Here is a 17,590-nt window from a genome sequence, read left to right as displayed (position 1 = left end):
CGAGTGCGGTTCTCGCGTGTGACCCTTCCTGATGACGTCATCAAGGAGGAACTGGAACCGAATACCGTAACTTCCTTACTAATTTCGTTGCTATTTGTATAAGACTAAATAATTAAGTAAGTAAGAGGAGCTATTTTTCGCACGTACAATTCTTTCTCTAATCTAATCGCTGCAATCGTCACTCGGACACTCCAGCTGTTCGTCGAACCATTTGCAGATTTCCTCTGTCGCTTTCCTCGTACCAAACATAGGTGCCATTTCATCCGAGCTTCCACTAGTGTGACGTCTCCGCGAACCGGCTGTGAAACAGACACGGATAAATCCTAACCATATCTGTCGGCAGTTATACGTACTTTCAAGTCCCGGCGAGCCTCTTCTCAACAGATGCTGCTGGCTTATGATGTCATCGGTAGCAACACCTTCCGGATCAATCGACTGACTGTGCAACGGGCGGACGCTCTCTTGCAAAGAAGCCGCCGCCGCCGCCAAAGAAACAGCAACGCCGCCGCTGGGAGTAGCAGCGGCTCCTTCATCGTCCGAATCGGAATCCGCACAAGGATCGACGATATCGCGTTCCGTTGAGCCGTAGTGCTGCATTGACGGCTGCATCGGTGGAGGAACTATGACAATAAGACGTAAAAAAGCAGCACGAATATTGAAGACAGTCTGGACGCACCTGGACTGGGACGACTCGATTCGAACCCCTAAAAAAATGAAGGAAGTCGGCATAAATAAAAAAATGCAACTCTAGGGGTCATCTATTTTACGTATTCCGTCATAGCTTCTATCGATCGGCTAAGCCAATCTCGGATCGTCTGCTGAGCAACCTGTGGGTATGTAATAGATATATAGTTGCGTCGTGCACGCGGCGAAGTTTCCTTACCTCGTATCGTATGGTGTCATCCAACTCCTTTCTCTGCCACACTTCCTCGATAAGAAGAAAGTCCTCAAAATTGTCCAGAGCTTGATATGCCAATATGCTAAAGCCAACATTACTTTTTTTCAACTTCGAGACGGCCTGTTAGTACCCGAGAACGGCGTGAAAACTGATTCGATTTTCGCCACTTTCCTTGCTGGTTTTTTCGACCTCTTTGCACAAATAATTGAATACGAGCCGATGCTCCAAATATTCCATATCCATTTCGAGACGTCCCTAACGAGAACAAAAGCGTATAGGAGAAGATCGGAATTAGCCGTTTTACTTCTAAAAGGCGAAAAAGAAATCGAGCCCGTTCATACGGTATATGACCCTAAAGAAAAAAGTTTTGCAAACGTTTTCCAGCGACGACGACTAATTAACCTCTCTTTTCTTATCAACTACGTTCCAAGCTTCGAGAAACTTTTTCAATTCTGCGTGAGTGAGCAGAGCGTCCTCTTCGCTCGAATAGAATAGAGAAAAATTTTCCATGAGCACAGCTATAGAGAAAACGTCAATCCTGTGATGATCCACTGTGCTTTTAGGTTGTCACAAACCGATAAAGACGTTGAGAAAAATAAAAGACACGAGAATGTAGAAAGATATGAAAAAGAGAGGCGCTAAAAACTGATTGCCGCAATCGATGTCCTTGTTGCAGAACTCGGGTCGAATCTAAAGGAAAGACTAAAACAATCCCGTTCTTTTTGCTAGTCAGCGTCTCGTACCATGCAATCGTGCATCAGTTTATTCCAATCTTCGCCGGTCATAACCCGAAACATGACCATAATAGCATAGCTACCGCTAAAAAAGTTGGCGTGTCTACAAAGAACACAATTAATCGTTCCCTTTTCACATATAATTAATTATTTCACCGGTTAATGCCTTCGCTCCACTTGACCTTACTGAACAACACGACGCCAGCGAGAGCGTAACAAAAGACAAAGACGAGAAGAGACAAAATGACGTAAGTGCTTCTCATGACCGTCAATCCCAGTGTCTGCATGAGCATCTTCAGAGCCGTCTAGCATTAGAACGAACCGACGATTTAGACAAACTTCATGCACACACAGTGTTTCTTACGATTTTTCCGATGAGAACCACGTATCGAAGTACGATGCAGACAATTCCTACTATTTTCTAAAAAGAAGAAGAAAAATATGCAAATGTCATCTTGCGCAATTTCTTCCATTTACCACGTGGTTTAGTAATTGTTCTGGGCCTGCCATGCTCAGTTGAATGACAGCCATGCAAACGAATGCAAAACCAAGTAGACTTATGAAGAACTCGAATATGTTGCGTTTGCTCATGAAGTAGCCGCGAAGGCTAAGACCGACTATTTTGAGTACAACCTATATATACCCACACGTACGTCAACGGTGCGCGTCTCTATTAGGATCCTACCTCCACGACGTAAACCACTTGGAGTATTGCCGTGATGCTGATCAAAGCAATGATCGAATCGCTACTACTCCTACTACGATTGGGCTTTTGGCCTTTATTGATCCACTAGACCCCACCCACGCGTCCATTTAAAGGTCGCTATTGTCATTCGATGCAATCTTACCGGTATGGAGAGCATGAAGCTTTGGAGCAGCACCAAGAAGACGGAAACCCATTTGTACATCTTTGATTGAAACATGTCGTAAATCCAAGAGCGCAAGGCGCTGTTTTCTATTCACCCAGATTGGCCATGCACTTTGAAGTTCATTGTTGCAGTCTCTGTACCTGGTCTAGGCGGAACTGTAAGTGGCTGCAAAATTTCTAGCCTTTTTTTCAGATCTCGCCATCGCCTTTGGTCAACGGTGAGCAAAGCGGTACCCTAAAGAGAAGAAGTCAAAAAATCTAAAAAAAGAGATCAAGTACGAACATTGTTCTTCTGAAAGTTGGCCAAAATGACGCCAACAAAAAGAGTCAAAACGACAAGAATTCCCAGAAAGATGTACGTAAATAAAAAGATGCTTGAATGCTAGAAGATTCTTTTTAGTGCCCCGCCGCTCGCGTTCGCTTCTATTACGTACCCATCCAATCTGCGTATGAAGAGCGTCACGAAGCTTGACCCATCCCTCGAGAGTAATCACTTCGAATAAGCAGAGAAAAGCCGTGTAGATATGATCAAAGTCGCATTCTCTGGGATTCGTCCTGAATTAAATTATCGTGATACTACATCTCTCTTTTTTTTCGTTTTTTTGCAAGCACTAACCAAACTCTTGGAACCAAGAATTTCGACTCTTTCGGATAATCGAACAACAAGTGCGTAGAGTGCGAGACCGTTATCTCGAACGTTCCGCTGCACTCACTGTAGCTGGAAACGTTGACGTCGTTGCATCGCCACAACTTGCCGGCGTAAATCTGCAAGCCGTAGCTTGCAAAAAGAAAGATAAATAACGCCACAGCGATAAACGCCTGAACAAAAAACGAAAAGGCTCTCTATAGAATTTTTGACTAACTGAAAACGGTGATTATACGTAGAGAATGTCTTTGTTGCTCCTATTGTCCGATCCCGTTTTGACAATAAAGGTTTCGTAAATAGCGTTTTTGAGATTAGGAACGAGGGTGACGATTCGGAGGGGTCGAAGTGAACGCATTACAAGTAGCGCTTTCATACCAGCCGACTCGTTTCCAACTTCGTCTGCTTCACCGAGAATCAAGTAGAGGGCACTCACCTTGTACCAAAAAAATGCAGCAATTATACTTACGACGCGTTTTCGTTACCAGAAATAGAAAGAGATCTATCACACTTGCAAAATCCTTGAAAAATCCTTTTGGACAGAAGAAAAATCCATTAGCAATGATCTTAGAGAAAGACGACACGATTATTTAGAATTCAAACGAGACCAAGTCCAGTTTACTTCCATAGTCAGTTCAACGCCAAGTGCAACGACAAATATAATGTCAACTACCTATACAGAAAAAAAGTCAAACAGACAATAAGACGCGGTCAGCTATTTACCCGCAAAAAATCACAATTGGCTGATCGGGATTCGTCTGTTTCTAAAACAAGAAACGCAGTTGACAAAATAGCTAAAAGTAGAGCCATCCAATCCAAGTAGGTCAGCATTGCAAAAAATTCCCTAAACAAAATCATCAACATTTGAATGTAGCTTCCGAAATAATTCTACTTGAGATTGTCAACAATTGACAGGGTAAACTCCTTCTTGTCTTTTTCGTCCAATCCCGAACTGTGTAGAGATGCTTTTGTACTGAACACTGTGGCTACCATTGTCCTTATCGCTATTACCTGTATTTCTTTTGCGTCACTTTTAGGCAAAATTTCCTCAGCCAATGATCTTCCGAAAACAAGAACAGAGACTTGTCGAAATACTGATGGTTCTCCTTTAGTCTCTCCATTTCATCTTGTCTACACGCGCGGGCGAAATATTGACTGGATTCAATTATCGACTCAGCTCACTTCTGTTTTAGTGCCTCCTCTTTCTGACGTCGCATTTTGAGAAAAACTCCATCGCCAGACGTCCCCTGATCTCCGCCGTCATAATAGTGACCAATCTATACATCCAGACATAGTCCTCAAAAAAATATCTAATATTGCTGTTTCTACTCTACGTTTTGCACTTTCGCGTCATTTCCCAATATCGCCTCCAGATTTCGCTCTCGCGCTTTTTGACGTCGAAAAGTCCTCCTAGTGACGCAATGTAACCGAATCTAACTTAGCCTAAAACCTTCCAACCTTTTGTTCGTTGCCGGCGACGAAGAGTCGTTGAAAGCTGATTGGGTAAGGCTTCGGTGCTGCGGCGAAAGCATCGGCGCGAAACTACGTCGAAGCGTCGTCACTCCTTGCTGACGTCTTCTCGATTTGTTTGATTCGCTGATAAATTAACCAAAAAAAAGATCAATTCTAAATGCAGGTTAAATCTACGAAACCAACTTTAAAATGGAAGCAATGCTCGAACGCTTTCGGAAGAGACTGGGTCGACCGGAGGCAACAGACGTCAAAAGCTGAATAGAAAATTAATACATAAAAAAGAAACGTCGCGCGTTTCGGATTCGTCGACCTGTATGTGAGTTTCTCGTCGAGGAAAGGGAACGTCGTTTCTCGACTGTTGCAGCGCTTCCTGTCCGTCGTTTCGCCACTCGTCTCTCACCTGTTCGCCGGAGTCAATGAACTGTCGCATCACACTTTCCCTAATAAATCGTTCGCGAATAGAGCTCTCGCTCCACACCCACACACAAACTACAGACCGTATAAGAGGAGTCTCGTAATGATCGGGGGCGTGCGGAATGCGAACCCATTTGGGATTATCCCTATAAGGAAATCATTATTTATTTTTATATTCTTCTTTCGTGTTGGGGTGCACGGCGCGCACTTGAACTTGTTGTACACTCGAAGACGAAAGGGTAATTCTTTTTTGCCGCGAATGTTTATTTGACTCACTTCCTCCTATAAGCATTTGTATATACAACAAAACAAAGGGCTTCTCTATATGTACCTGTTTCTTGATTTTCTCCTCCTCGGGCAATTCGAGATTGTCGTTGATCAAAGCGACAAATGTGCTGAAAATGATCTACAAAGAGTTGATTCTCTATCGACGTAGAGAAGCGCACGATCCTTCTACGTACAAGAGAGCCAATCAAATGAACAGGAAGAAAGAAGAGAATGCTTGACGCGTAGGCAACGTAAGATGCGGTCTGATGCATGACTTCGCTCGTCAATTCGACCCATTGTTCCTGAATGATCAATTGAAATGCACCCATAAAAGCCTACGAAATCCTATAACCGTTGCGCACGTGCAATCGAATCCGCCGGCTTACCGAAGGAAAAGTGGCAAAACTGCTCACTTCCTCAAAGTGACAAAAGGCTTGCATTGTAACAATGCCGAAGATGAAGAGAAAGAGAAACGTCGCAAATAGTAGAAGACCCAATCGTCTTCCGTCGCCCAAAATCTAAAAAAAAGAAATTCATCACTAAATAAATAAATGGAATCAACAATATAAGACCGTTTTCAGAAAGTTCCTGAATGACTTAAAACCCAGAAATAATAAGACAATGCGAAATATCTGTAGAAAAAAATCAATAAACAAAGTAGCCAATAAAAGTTCTCACTGGAAATAGAGCAAAATAGTGCGGATTTCCGTGACCGTCCAACGCCCCCCAAAAGATGACGTTAACGGTCGATCCAATAGCTATAACGAATTCGAATTTGGTCTTGCTGTAAAAGTAAGGCTTGACGCCGTATGCCAATAATTTCACGATGACATCCACGTCAAAAAGCACCGTAATGATAACCTTGTAATTTAGATACGAATAGAGCATGATGAAAAAGCGTATCGTCTCTCCCCCCCCCCCCCCCCCCTCCCTCCGCGTACTTCAATAGGAAAAAGGACTTGATCCTCCAAACCCAATCCACCGCTTCCCAACGGCGTCAACGAGGCGTAACACATCTTCGTATTGTAGCCGGCTCCCTCATCGACTTTACCCGGCCGACAGACGATGCGACAACTTCTCAAAACGGCGTCGACGAAAATGATGGCGAACGTCGCGTACAAATAGGGTTTGGAGTCGATGACTCGCTTCAGTAAACTGTCTTTCGATTTCTTCACGACCGATTCGAGACGCCATCCGCGTCCGTTGGGAATGCGACGCAGGAGACGCGTCGGCGCGGACGAGGGCGCCAAAGGAGCGATACGATTTAGAAACTTACTTCGGAAATCGGCGAACGCTTCGATGACAACGACAACGAAAACGTTCTAAGAGATAAGAAAATTAAAGTGAGGAGGAGGAGGAGGAGGAGGGGAAAAAAAAGATTCTTACTTCTGCAAGCCACCCAACGAGTATGACGAGAAGAATGAAGAAGATTATGGCACCAGGACCTCCAATGTAATCGGCCGTGTTGTACATGACAAAAGACCAAGCCTCTTGACTGCTGCATTCGTAAACGGTCAAAAAGGCACGATCTAAAAAAATCTCCCAATTATTGATCAACGATTTCAATATAACTATAGAGCGTACATATGTCGGCAAAGTCTCCCAATTCTTCGTTGAGTCGATTGACTTGAATGTTAACGCATTCGTGATCCGGCGGACATTGTCTCGTATCGTTTCTGACGCTTTCGTTTTCAGAGGGTGGGCAAACAGACACTTGACGAGGAAATAGAGAAAACGGTCCAAAGACGGGTTTGTCGTCTGCTAAGTGACAACGGGTGTCTGGAATGGCGAGAACCAAATGTCCGGATTTGTTGATTTCTTCGTACGTCCTAAAATCCCACGTTCTTCAATTTTTTTCAATTAAGGAACGACGTTGGACGTACAGAAACGTTTCGTTTTGAAGCGATTCGTCCAATTTTTTCTTATTGATGCAATGATCGCTCGAGTCCTGGAAAACCTGCACGCCAATCAAAGCGAAAAGCAGCACGAAAAAGCCAAACAGAAGCGCGGCATTCCGTATCTGTTTTCCGGCACGTCTAGAGAGAGAAAGAAATCAAGAATAAAAATGAAAATCTTTCTCTCCGCCATTCACTTCAAAATCTGCTTCGTGCGCGCCGAAGGCGATTTGAATTTCGCAAATCGAAAGATAAGTAGGACGGTCAACGCTCGAGGAGCGCGAACAAGCGATCGAGCGTCGTTTGAAAAGTAGAACGGCTTCTCTTCGGTCGTATTGCACCAGGACGTAGAGACATGGCAATAAATTTCGATACACTATATAGAATTAGTAATTAAGTAATTAATTATTTTAATTTAATTAATTAAATAATTAAATTAATTCACCTGCAACGCTATGGATCCGAGGAGACATAGATAGACAGTCAGATCCAGCCAACACCAAAGGTTCTTCACAAACGGAGCCGACTTTCTCTTTTTCTAAAAAGAAGAAATTTCGCCTAGGTTAGATGATGAGGATCGTGGGCGCGGCGCTCACCTTGATCAATCCCCTGTAACGGAGATCGGCTAAAATGAGAAGAAAAAACGGAAAGACGGAAACGCAATCGACGACCATCGTAGCATAAATCATCCAATTGACTCTCGTAAACGTCGCGGGACTGTTGCACGCCACCGAGACGGCGGCAATCAGATACAAAATCATATAGAAATAACGAGCCTAAAACAAAATCGAGATAGAGGAGAGAGAGAGAAAAAAGAGAAAACTGACCACAGTCGTCTTGTACCACGGCTTCGTCCACTCGTCGTACGCGTAGTCGTCGTCGTCGTCCGATTCTCCGTCGGTGAACGGTACGATGTCGCCTACTTTGGCTCCCGTTTCGACTGGATTCGCTCCCGTCGTCGTCGCGGCGGCGATCGACGACTGCATCTCGATGTCGTCGACTGCGAGCGAGCCGCGACGCGTCGGGAGGAGTCGTTCGCCTCGACGGTACACCGAACTCTGCCTTTTCATCTTATTTCGACGATTCAGGAGGGGAGAATCTGACGAGAAACCTAAAAGGGGGCCCCCTCTCTAATTAGTCGTCGTTCTTACGTCCTGGAGATGTTCGTCCTTGTTGCTGCTGTTGCTGCGGTGGCTTTCCCAAAGCGGCGGCCGCCGATGCGTGTCGTCTCGCGTCCATGACGTCTTCGTCTTCGACGCCCTCTCGTCGAGAATCGGGAACGTCGAGCGAATGTTGTTTACGATGAGCAAAACGGCGTCGCTGGTCGGGTGATATTCGCACCGACTGAGCACGTTCAATCGAAATTTCGGGAGTGTCGCTAGCGTTTAGCATTGCCACCTTCCTGTCACCTTCCATACTCGTCTACTCGTCATGCATCTGTTAGCGTTTAGGCTAGCGCGAGTGTCAGGTCAACAACAAACGATAACACGCACAAAAAACGACACTGTCAGTGTTGATTCATTCTTTACGTGTACAGCGATTACAAATCGTTGATTTTCGCACGACTTTTTCAATGGCTGCACAAGGATATTCGATGGAAAGAGATAGAAGCATGGCAAAGAGATAAGAAATGCCCACAGCGCCCACGAAACGAAAAACCTGCAAATACAGATGAAAACAATTCAAAACAAGAGAAAAATCGGTTACCATGACACGATGAAGAAAGTAAACCGGAGAGCGAGCGCTTAGGGCAATATACGTAAGAACCAGAGGATGAACAAGATAGGCTGAATATGTCAATCGACTCAACGGAATCCAGCCACCCCACGACAAAATCGCATTGATAACTCCTGATAAAGATAGAGTTAACTAAAAAAGTTATGCCCGCGGCGCCAAACCTCCGTGGCCAGTGTAACACATAAAGACGAGAATAGCCAAAGCGAGACCCCAGAGGAAGGTCGAAAAGGTGAGGTACATAACGCTCAGTGCTTCTGGGTACTTGTGACCGTTACCCCGATTGTAGTCATAAACACCGTAAATGACGACAAGTCCCAGAGCAAATGCCACAAACCAAGCAACGGGAGCCACAATGTGTTTCTAAAAAAATAACGTAATTAATTAATAGAGCTGCTACGCGAAGAGGCACCTTCTTTTGCATCCATCTCAAGAATTTGTGATATTTGAATTGATCAGAGGCACTCCTTGCCAAACAGTAGCCAAGAAAGAGCCCAACGAGATACGGCGAGGCACGGGTGTAGAACTTGGAGTAGATCAAATTTTGATAGTTTCCCAAACTAGACGAATAAGAGAGCTCCCTTAATTAATTTATGTACTCCTATCTATCTATCTATCTATCTACGTGTTCGTGGCCAGAATTGCATTGGCTTGAAAATGATACTTGGAGCTGATAATTATGAGAGAAAGAAAGACTCCAGTCAAGCAGATGCCCAGAGGAATGATTAAACCAATGAAGCCAAATCTACGAAATTTTAAAGTACAGTACCCTAACGTAGGTGGATTCAAAGACTTACGCAAACGCAGGAATGATGATTATTGGACTGATAACGTGCATCTGCATGTCATTAGCTAAATACCATGTCCACCCCATACACTAGATACAAATAATAAATTGATTTATTCCAAAATAGATACTCTATTACCTCGTCAGAGAAATTAGTAGGATGGAAGTTGTTAACGTAGAGAAGATTAGTCCACCAATAGGAATCGCAGAGTTTTGTTGAATGTGACAACTGGTACCAGACTGGACCGTCACCAAAGTAAGGGCTCAATTGCCAAAGAATAAGAAGAACAACCATATACGCAGGCGTAAGTCTAGAGCAAAAATAGACTGATGTGAATCAATTTTTCTGCCTAGGACCACCTCCACAGACGATGCAAATAATAGGCGAGCCACGGAAAGCGACCGTTGTTTGCCTTCATACGCTGATACGACAAATACATGACCAGGACACCGCTTAACAATACAATTAAGCTCTCATTAATTAAAACAAAACGCTTGGTCATATAGTGCAAAACCAACCTTAGAAAGAAAAACGAATCGACGGAATAGAAAGCATTTGCGACGGCTTGAAAAGCAAACTGACGAAGTATTGTATAAGCATCGAGAGGATTGGCTAAAGAAAGAAATACGTTACCGGGGCTACGCTGTGCCGAGTAAAGACTTTAGTATTACCTATAGTATAACCATACTGGTCCCAAATGTAGGAATGGCCAAGAATGACCCAAAACATTGACAAGGTTCGCAATCCGTGAAGACACTGAATCTCCTTTGACTGAACGTCGACATTGAGTAACTTTGGCAAGTTTCTTGCCAATGAGAAGGCAAAAAAGAAGCCGGTCAAGCCAGAATCAACATCTTTAATAAATAAAAGAATAATAGCGTTGTAGCTTTTTTACTCATATATATTCACCTTCTTTCTTTTCGTCCCTCTTTTTCTCGGCTTTTGCTGAGCTGTTTAGTAAACCGTTTCTTTCTTCTGACTCGTCGTCCATTTCACTGCTCGAAGACTGATTGACGTGAAGAGAAATCGGGACCGTCGAAAACGTTTTTTCCGCGCGAACGATGATGTCATAAAGAGTCGAAAAAAGTATGACGAGACCAATCAAGGAAAACACCGTACTAAAGACACAAAATAGTCAAGTAGCAGCGTACAGAAGACTGAACTGACATAAGAATAATTTGAAAAGCTGTGAAGGATTTCTCATCATAACACGTTGCAGATGCATACTCAGTTGGAACCAAAAATTCTTTTCTGAGCACTAGATAGCGAAAAAAGTTGCCAGATGAAAAAATAATCAGCACTAAGAGGAGCCTTACAATCAAACACAGCATTTCCTATTGTATCATTGTCTGTAGTAGAATTGACACAAAAACCCCACTGAAGTAGGGGCACCTGAAAAAACGCCTTAAATGAGCCGTCGTAGAGATGAATGAGCAATATTATTACGATTAGTTTATACGGATATTTTGCTGAGGCGAGCGGTGTCGCGACAATGCAGTAATGAGCGGTGTCACTGCCCAAGTTAACGCACTCGTCATAATCACCGAAAAATTGAACGTTTCCATCTAATATTCCACTCGAAGGTTTGCCCGTGGCGTCGAGCACTGTATAAAATCGATGACGTCATTGCACGTGCCTCACCCACCCAGCTCACTTCTCAATGCCTGGTTACTTTGGGGTTGCAGTCCCAAGACGGCATTGCTGATAGTAGTTGCAGTGTTGTTCAAAAGCGCGTCGTTCATCAAGCGAGCCAAAAGATGCCGTGCCGAAATGCTTTCAGCGTCGGACGCAGCTATCGCTTGCGTCTCTATTTGCTTGAAAGCATCTTGCAGAGAGTATCGGCTTTGCGACAGGGAAAGAATCGAAAAGAAGACGACGACGACACGATGCACCGATCTCATGATGCTCGATGACCTGGCTCGATGATGAAAGTCATGAAACGCGCGTTATTACGCCCCCCGCCTAGAGTCCCGCCTACTACCGCCTACGGCACCGCCTACACAGTATCTCAGCGCCGTCGAACAAACTTGGTCAAAATCTTAGGATGTTTGACTTTCAAATTTCGCAACACTTTTTCAATAGCCGCACATGGATATTCAATTGAGAGAGAAAGCAGCAGAGCGCAAAGATAAGAAATGCCCAACACGCTCACATAACGAAAAGCCTAAAACAAACTCAAAATCAAACACGTGGAATAGTTATAAACATTCACCCCAGTACCATAAATGAGTGCGAGAAAAATATTGCAGAACGAGTACTGAAATTGATATAGGAGAGAACAGCAGGATGAATCAAGTAGGCTGAATACGTCAATCGACTCAGCGGCACCCAGCCGCTCCAAGACAAAATGCCGTTTATAATTCCTAAACGCGCGCGTCATAAAAAATTAATTAATTATTTTCGCGCTAACAGCACCTCCGTGACCAGCGTGGCAAAGGTAGACAAGAATAGCCAACGCCAAACCCCATGAAAAGGTCGAAAAGGCGATATAAAGAATGCTGACAGATTTGGGACGCTCGTACCCGCGATTATAATCGTACAAGCCGTAGACAAGGACGAGTCCAAGAAAGAAGGCCAAGCACCAAGCGACAGGTATGATATAGCGCTTCTAAAAAACCCTCGTTTTTTATTATTGTCACTAAATAATAGGATGACGCTCACCCGTTTTTGTATCATGGTCAAATATCTATTGGACGGAAAGTGCTGTTCGGTGGCAATCCTTGCCAAGCAGTATCCGAGAAACAGCCCAATAAGATAGGGCGATGCACGCGTATAAAATTTGTCGTATACCACGTTTTCATAGCCCTTTCCATCTCTACGCAGAAAACGCCTGCTAATGAAAAGTTCCTCCCAAGTTGCACTCACCCAAATTGAGCGGCAACAACGGCATTCGCTGGAAAGCCATACTTGGCACTAAGGCCAATCAGACAGCCAAAAACTGCTACTAAACAGATTGCAAGTGGGACCAACAAACCCACAAGACCGAATCTAACGTAGATCTTGCATCTGTGCGTATACACTACGATTAGATATCTCTTACTTATATGCTGGAATGATGATTAGTGGACTAAGGATGTACATCTGCATGTCATTGGCTAAATACCACGTCCATGCCATACACTATTCGAAGAAGATGAGATTTAATTAATAGAGGTGCCGCAACTGGCCTCACTTCGCCGGTGAATTTGTTTGGATAAAAGTTATTGACGTAGAGAAGGTTCGTCCACCAGTAGGAATTGCAGGGTGTCGTGATAACGGGTGGAAGCGATTTGTCCCAAACAGGCCCATCGTTAAAATACGGAAGTAACTGCCATATAACGAGAAGAGCAACTAAGTACGTAGGAGTGAGCCTAAAAGAGCAATTTAATTGACGCCGAGAAAACGAAAATAAAATTACCGCCACAAACGATGCAAGTAAAAGGAAAGCCAAGGAAATCGACCATCGTTCGCTTTCAAGTGTTGATAGGCGAGAAACATTACCAAAAGACCACTACAAAGAAAAAAAAATCACTATTTCGAGGAAGAAGAAACACTCTATTGCGCAAAAGACCTCAAAAAGAAAAAGGTGTCAACGGCAAAAACAGCATTGATGACAGCTTGAAAAGGAAACTCGTGAAGAATTGTCGAAGCAGAAACGAAATTGGCTACATAAAGAGATTAAAATAATCTATCAGACTCAGTACATTTTCGTAGTATACCGACGGCACCAGAATAGATCAACCAAAGATAGCAATGACCGAGAATCACCCAGAACATCGACAAAGCTCGTATTCCGTGAAGGCAATCGATACTTTTCGACTGAGTCTTCGTGTTCAGTAATTTAGGCAAATTTCTTGCCATTGAAAAGGCAAGAAAGAGGCCCATACGACAGCTGCGTTCGTCTACATTTAAAAGTCAACGTCTTGATTTGAAATTGATATATGTACTGTAATACAATAATACCTTCGTTTCTTTTATTGCCCTTTATTTCAATCTGCACTTCTTCCGTTATTTGATCTTTATCTCCCTCTTCTTCTACTTCTTCTTCTTCCTCCTCCTCTTTCTTATTCAGAAGGCCGCTTTTGTCGTCACTTTCAATTCCCGCTGTTTCAGTCAACTTAAACTCAACTTTAGATTCCGTAGAGGGTGACTGCTTTTTTGTTAAAATGATTATATCGTAGAGAGTCGACAATAGAATGAGAAGTCCAAGAAGAGAGAAAATAACACTTATAAGCAAAAATAAAAATTAGGCCTAGTCACTAATAACAAAACTTACATGAGAAAAAGAGCAGTAGGAGTATAAGACTTTTCCTTGTGGCACGTCACATCCATGGAAGTAATTTTGAACACTTTTCCCAAGACTAGATACACAACCCATTAGCTGTAGAATAACATACTTTTTAGACGTACTATTCAAGGCTATCTCTTTTACTGCACTTTCATTGTTGGATGCATTCGTGCAAAGGCCCCAGGCAACATTGGGTAGCTGCAGTCATACACGCTAAATAGGTACGCACCTAACTAATATTACCCCTCACTTACAACTACGTCATTTGGAGGTACTGGAGAAAGGAGAGTTGTGGAGACGAGACAATAGCGAGCAACGTCGTTTCCCAAATCGATGCACTGATCAAAGTCACCGAAAAATTGCACGTGACCTTCTAACAAACCCCCTCCCGGTTTTCCAGAAGCGTCAATCACTACAAAAAAATGTGAGATCACGCGTCGGCACGTGACGCTCAGATGACGGAGGAATTCTCACTTTTCATCTGATCGGAAGGGTTCGAGAGAGAAAAGGCGCTTCCATTCTGCGCTGTCAAACTCGGAACGGCCTTATTAACGACGTCAGCCAACGCCCCAACGCTTTCCAACGTAAACGGACGACTGGCTCCGCTCATTGTCGTTTCGTACCATTGAAACACCTCGTCGAGGCCAGGATACTGGCCTCGAGCGAAAGATAAGACAAGGAAAAGAACGACGACTCGTTGCATTGATGGGAGAATGCCAACTCGTTGCAATCAATGACATTCTAATTTAAATATTTCTAATCGGCTTTTTCGAGCGATCTATACAACTGTTTTAGCTGAATGTCTCTGTCATTGTAGCACCCTAAATTTAGTTCGCGTATATTCTAAATGCGTACGGGAGAGAGTATCAGGTGTGTACCTAAAAACGTGTTGGTGGGATATACTGGGAGTTGGCCCGATTCCCAAATTGCATCCGGAGCGGCAACGGGGCCGTCGTTCCAAATCAAGTCAAATCCGCCAACTCTCTTTTCAGACCCACTCAATCTAAAGATTCTATTATATAAGTGTGAGTGTCGAAAAAAGGACTCGCCTGTTTTCCATGTCGACAACGTTGAGAACGTCGTGGAGCAATCCGACCTTGAGATGATAATCTGAAGTGCTGCTCGCCGTCAACGACGGCGATGCGTTCACTTCAATCAACCATCTGGGGAAAGTGAAAAGAAAAGCGTGTCTCCACGGCAACCGAGGCACGTCGAATTACGGTTTTAGATTGGAATCGATCATGACGTCAAAGCCGTATCTAGAAAAAAAACTATTAATTAGGGCGGATGCGGTATTTCACATTACAATTCAAAGCAGTGTTTATCATTAATCATGACTTTTTGCACGCTCTGTAGACTCTTGATGATAATGTCGTCCAAAAGTCGAAATAAGGTTATCGTCTACCAAAAGAAAATCGCGTTACGTAGCAAACCATTTTTTTCCTATTCACCTCCATGTAACCGTATTCAGCAGTGAGATAAGTCCTCAGCTGCTGCAATGACCATTTACATCCCTGCTTAGCTACCATTACACGCACACCACCAAGACCTATTATTCTACGGCCTTTTGCCTTTTCTGGGTCATAGTCAGGCGCGGTTTTTTGTATCGCGACGTTAGTGAGGTGAATAACTAAAGAACGGCTCTCATTTGAAAGCGACACTCGTGAAAAATGGCAATATTACATGAATCGGTGATCGTGTCGAGGGAAAATCTCGTATTCGAAAAGCGAGCAAAGCCGCTTCTATACAACCACGCTTTTAGGGGAATGTACTGTAGCAAAATCACATAGAACCGCCTGAAAAAGTCTGGCTACTTGTACCGAATTGACGAGGACGTAGACCCGAATGTCGAACTTTCGTCCGCCAATCAAACACGGGTTCTCAATATAACGAGACACGACGTACGTTTCTGGAACGTCTTTCTCTGACTGCGCGGGATGTGTCACGCCAATTATTCAACAAGAAAAAATTATCTGCTTGCCTTATCATCGGTGTCTCGATGAACAAAACCAATCTATAGTCCACATTAGATTCAAACTTAATTTTCATTATTTCAATGCCTTGCTCCAATCTGTTATGTCTTTGAGTTTCCTGAAAAGAAAAATTCCCTTTCCTTGAGATTTAGCAACCTAAAACAGAGTCTTCCCATTGACGTAGCATATAGGAATCTTCTGCAAAAAACAAACGGGTTTCATAATCCAAGTTGACCCGGGATTCCGCTTGAATTCTTCAACAAAAATGTGGTACTCTGACTAGAAAAATGAGAACGGTTTCGCCTTCATAAGAAAACGTTCCTGTTTGGCTGACTGGCAGTTCAAAAGTGGCAGGAAAAAAGTCGAGTCTTAATTGAAAAAAATTAGAGAATTTGTTGTTTATAGCAATAGATCTTCTACCTAGTAGCTTCATGTTTTCCGTATTCCCTCTCAATCATTTTCTTATACCGCTTCAAATTCTTCACCATGTAATTTTTTCTCGTAAGCTACACGAAAAAAATAAATTTGCTAATGATTCTCTCCTTTTATACTTCGTAGTGATTTCGGAAGTGACATATCCTGACGTGTTCTTCCATGTAGAAATGATCGAATGACTCGCGAATCCAACCGACATCGCACCAAAAGAAATCCCAATCATCCCTAAATATAATTATTCATTAGGAAATATTAATTAATTAATTAATTAATTAATTAAAAGAAGCCCGCACTCCTTCGTTTCTTGCCATCCTCGACTACGCAAAACGTCGAGAATTGTATTATGAAGTGCACACTTAAAGCGAATGATCCGTTGATCTCTACTTTGTCAAATATTTATTTTTATTTCTATTCGACTCTATTTCTCACCCCGTAGCCGCACCAACAGCCCGTCTTCCTCCAAAACGTTGAGTAGAAACTGAATCGCAAGAAAAAATAGATACCGTACACGTACAAGCATCGTCTGTATTTCGCTGTTACTTTGTTGATCGCTCGTTCCCGATTGGGGTCCCGCCGACGCACTGTCAGAAGTTCCGCGAGTTGAAGAACTCTTAAGTCGTGGCAGTGACTCGGTAGACAAAGCGAAACCGGTAAACAAACCTTAGGCAACGCCTTCGACATTGAAAAGGTACGGGCCAACTTGGGCGTTCCCGGATAAATGTGGGCGCGGGGGATATGACGGGGGTTGTCACTTTCATTCCCGATCATTTCCGCTTTCAGCGAAACTAAAGCAGGTGGTTCAGTCACGCGAACGCAGTCGAGAGGACACCTGAGAATAAAAATGACGAATGGCAACGAGTCGCCTACGCGCAATAGCGGAGGAGATATCGCCTCTTCCTGGTGGTTTTGGATGATTTGGATATTTTTCTTCGTGATCGTTATAATCGTGGCTGCCTGTCTCGTTCGACATCGACGTCGCAAGGAGAAAACACATCATCGTCGGGCTCCGCAAACGACTACGACCGTTTTTTCTAGATCGACTACAACGTCTTTGTATGGAGGAACGAGTCAAAGTAGCAATCCTTTGCCTTCGTCGTCAGGTCCTCCCTCTTACAGAACGCAATGAATTGACTCTCTTCCCCATTATAGAAGAGACATCTTAAAAGTTAGTTTTTGTTTCATAGTTTAGATACAGCAAAGA

The 17,590-nt window shown here is 43.5% G+C and overlaps 4 protein-coding genes across 6 annotated transcripts; all 4 read right to left on the bottom strand.

The window, feature by feature from the left end:
* Positions 1-71: 71 nt before the first annotated feature.
* LOC136185337 (sodium leak channel NALCN-like) lies at positions 72-8,608 on the bottom strand. The gene is made up of 46 exons (XM_065972446.1): positions 8,344-8,608; positions 8,020-8,291; positions 7,789-7,968; positions 7,638-7,730; positions 7,390-7,568; positions 7,181-7,333; positions 6,882-7,126; positions 6,684-6,826; positions 6,239-6,619; positions 5,976-6,158; positions 5,870-5,929; positions 5,684-5,815; positions 5,492-5,632; positions 5,362-5,436; positions 5,239-5,312; positions 5,114-5,176; positions 4,927-5,056; positions 4,800-4,870; positions 4,602-4,739; positions 4,478-4,553; positions 4,326-4,420; positions 4,155-4,274; positions 4,036-4,095; positions 3,867-3,987; positions 3,766-3,816; positions 3,629-3,709; positions 3,382-3,579; positions 3,117-3,319; positions 2,935-3,055; positions 2,784-2,882; positions 2,642-2,735; positions 2,481-2,587; positions 2,318-2,422; positions 2,110-2,265; positions 1,997-2,053; positions 1,789-1,937; positions 1,642-1,735; positions 1,474-1,588; positions 1,301-1,416; positions 1,203-1,250; positions 1,029-1,153; positions 884-980; positions 768-827; positions 677-704; positions 354-620; positions 72-299 (listed from the first exon to the last, which is right to left on the bottom strand). The coding sequence occupies exons 1-46, from the start codon at positions 8,606-8,608 to the stop codon at positions 163-165; spliced, it is 5,958 nt and encodes a 1,985-aa protein (XP_065828518.1). The 3' UTR covers positions 72-162.
* A 7-nt stretch (positions 8,609-8,615) lies between these two features.
* On the bottom strand, positions 8,616-11,672 carry LOC136185341 (nose resistant to fluoxetine protein 6-like). The gene is made up of 15 exons (XM_065972449.1): positions 11,369-11,672; positions 11,161-11,318; positions 11,031-11,106; positions 10,882-10,972; positions 10,624-10,832; positions 10,386-10,568; positions 10,233-10,326; positions 10,074-10,166; positions 9,853-10,024; positions 9,724-9,803; positions 9,552-9,671; positions 9,339-9,486; positions 9,091-9,289; positions 8,900-9,042; positions 8,616-8,851 (listed from the first exon to the last, which is right to left on the bottom strand). Exons 1-15 carry the CDS (start codon positions 11,613-11,615, stop codon positions 8,711-8,713), a joined length of 2,154 nt encoding a protein of 717 aa, XP_065828521.1. The 5' UTR covers positions 11,616-11,672; the 3' UTR covers positions 8,616-8,710.
* LOC136185339 (nose resistant to fluoxetine protein 6-like) lies at positions 11,641-14,701 on the bottom strand. The gene is made up of 15 exons (XM_065972448.1): positions 14,456-14,701; positions 14,236-14,393; positions 14,104-14,179; positions 13,970-14,054; positions 13,657-13,919; positions 13,413-13,595; positions 13,265-13,358; positions 13,112-13,204; positions 12,887-13,064; positions 12,755-12,834; positions 12,580-12,702; positions 12,376-12,529; positions 12,130-12,322; positions 11,935-12,077; positions 11,641-11,878 (listed from the first exon to the last, which is right to left on the bottom strand). The coding sequence occupies exons 1-15, from the start codon at positions 14,682-14,684 to the stop codon at positions 11,723-11,725; spliced, it is 2,208 nt and encodes a 735-aa protein (XP_065828520.1). The 5' UTR covers positions 14,685-14,701; the 3' UTR covers positions 11,641-11,722.
* A 19-nt stretch (positions 14,702-14,720) lies between these two features.
* On the bottom strand, positions 14,721-17,484 carry LOC136185343 (probable tubulin polyglutamylase TTLL9). Of its 3 annotated transcripts, XM_065972453.1 has the most exons (19): positions 17,050-17,286; positions 16,930-16,999; positions 16,819-16,867; positions 16,683-16,772; positions 16,506-16,614; positions 16,375-16,460; positions 16,289-16,322; positions 16,168-16,233; positions 16,042-16,110; positions 15,963-15,995; positions 15,802-15,909; positions 15,665-15,752; positions 15,553-15,611; positions 15,433-15,495; positions 15,288-15,382; positions 15,202-15,240; positions 15,031-15,144; positions 14,860-14,984; positions 14,721-14,802 (listed from the first exon to the last, which is right to left on the bottom strand). In XM_065972453.1, the coding sequence occupies exons 1-19, from the start codon at positions 17,155-17,157 to the stop codon at positions 14,738-14,740; spliced, it is 1,470 nt and encodes a 489-aa protein (XP_065828525.1). In that variant the 5' UTR covers positions 17,158-17,286; the 3' UTR covers positions 14,721-14,737. The 3 variants fall into 3 exon arrangements, with proteins under 3 accessions (XP_065828525.1, XP_065828523.1, XP_065828526.1); XM_065972451.1 differs by having other exon boundaries at positions 14,860-14,993; positions 15,433-15,611; positions 17,050-17,393; XM_065972454.1 differs by lacking the exon at positions 16,683-16,772 and having other exon boundaries at positions 14,860-14,993; positions 15,433-15,611; positions 17,050-17,484.
* Between the last annotated feature and the right edge of the window lie 106 nt (positions 17,485-17,590).

Source organism: Oscarella lobularis, chromosome 3 (assembly GCF_947507565.1).
Source record: "Oscarella lobularis chromosome 3, ooOscLobu1.1, whole genome shotgun sequence".
NCBI lineage: Eukaryota > Metazoa > Porifera > Homoscleromorpha > Homosclerophorida > Oscarellidae > Oscarella > Oscarella lobularis.
Note: the sequence above shows the minus strand (reverse complement) of the source record. Positions and strands in the feature narration are given on the sequence as shown.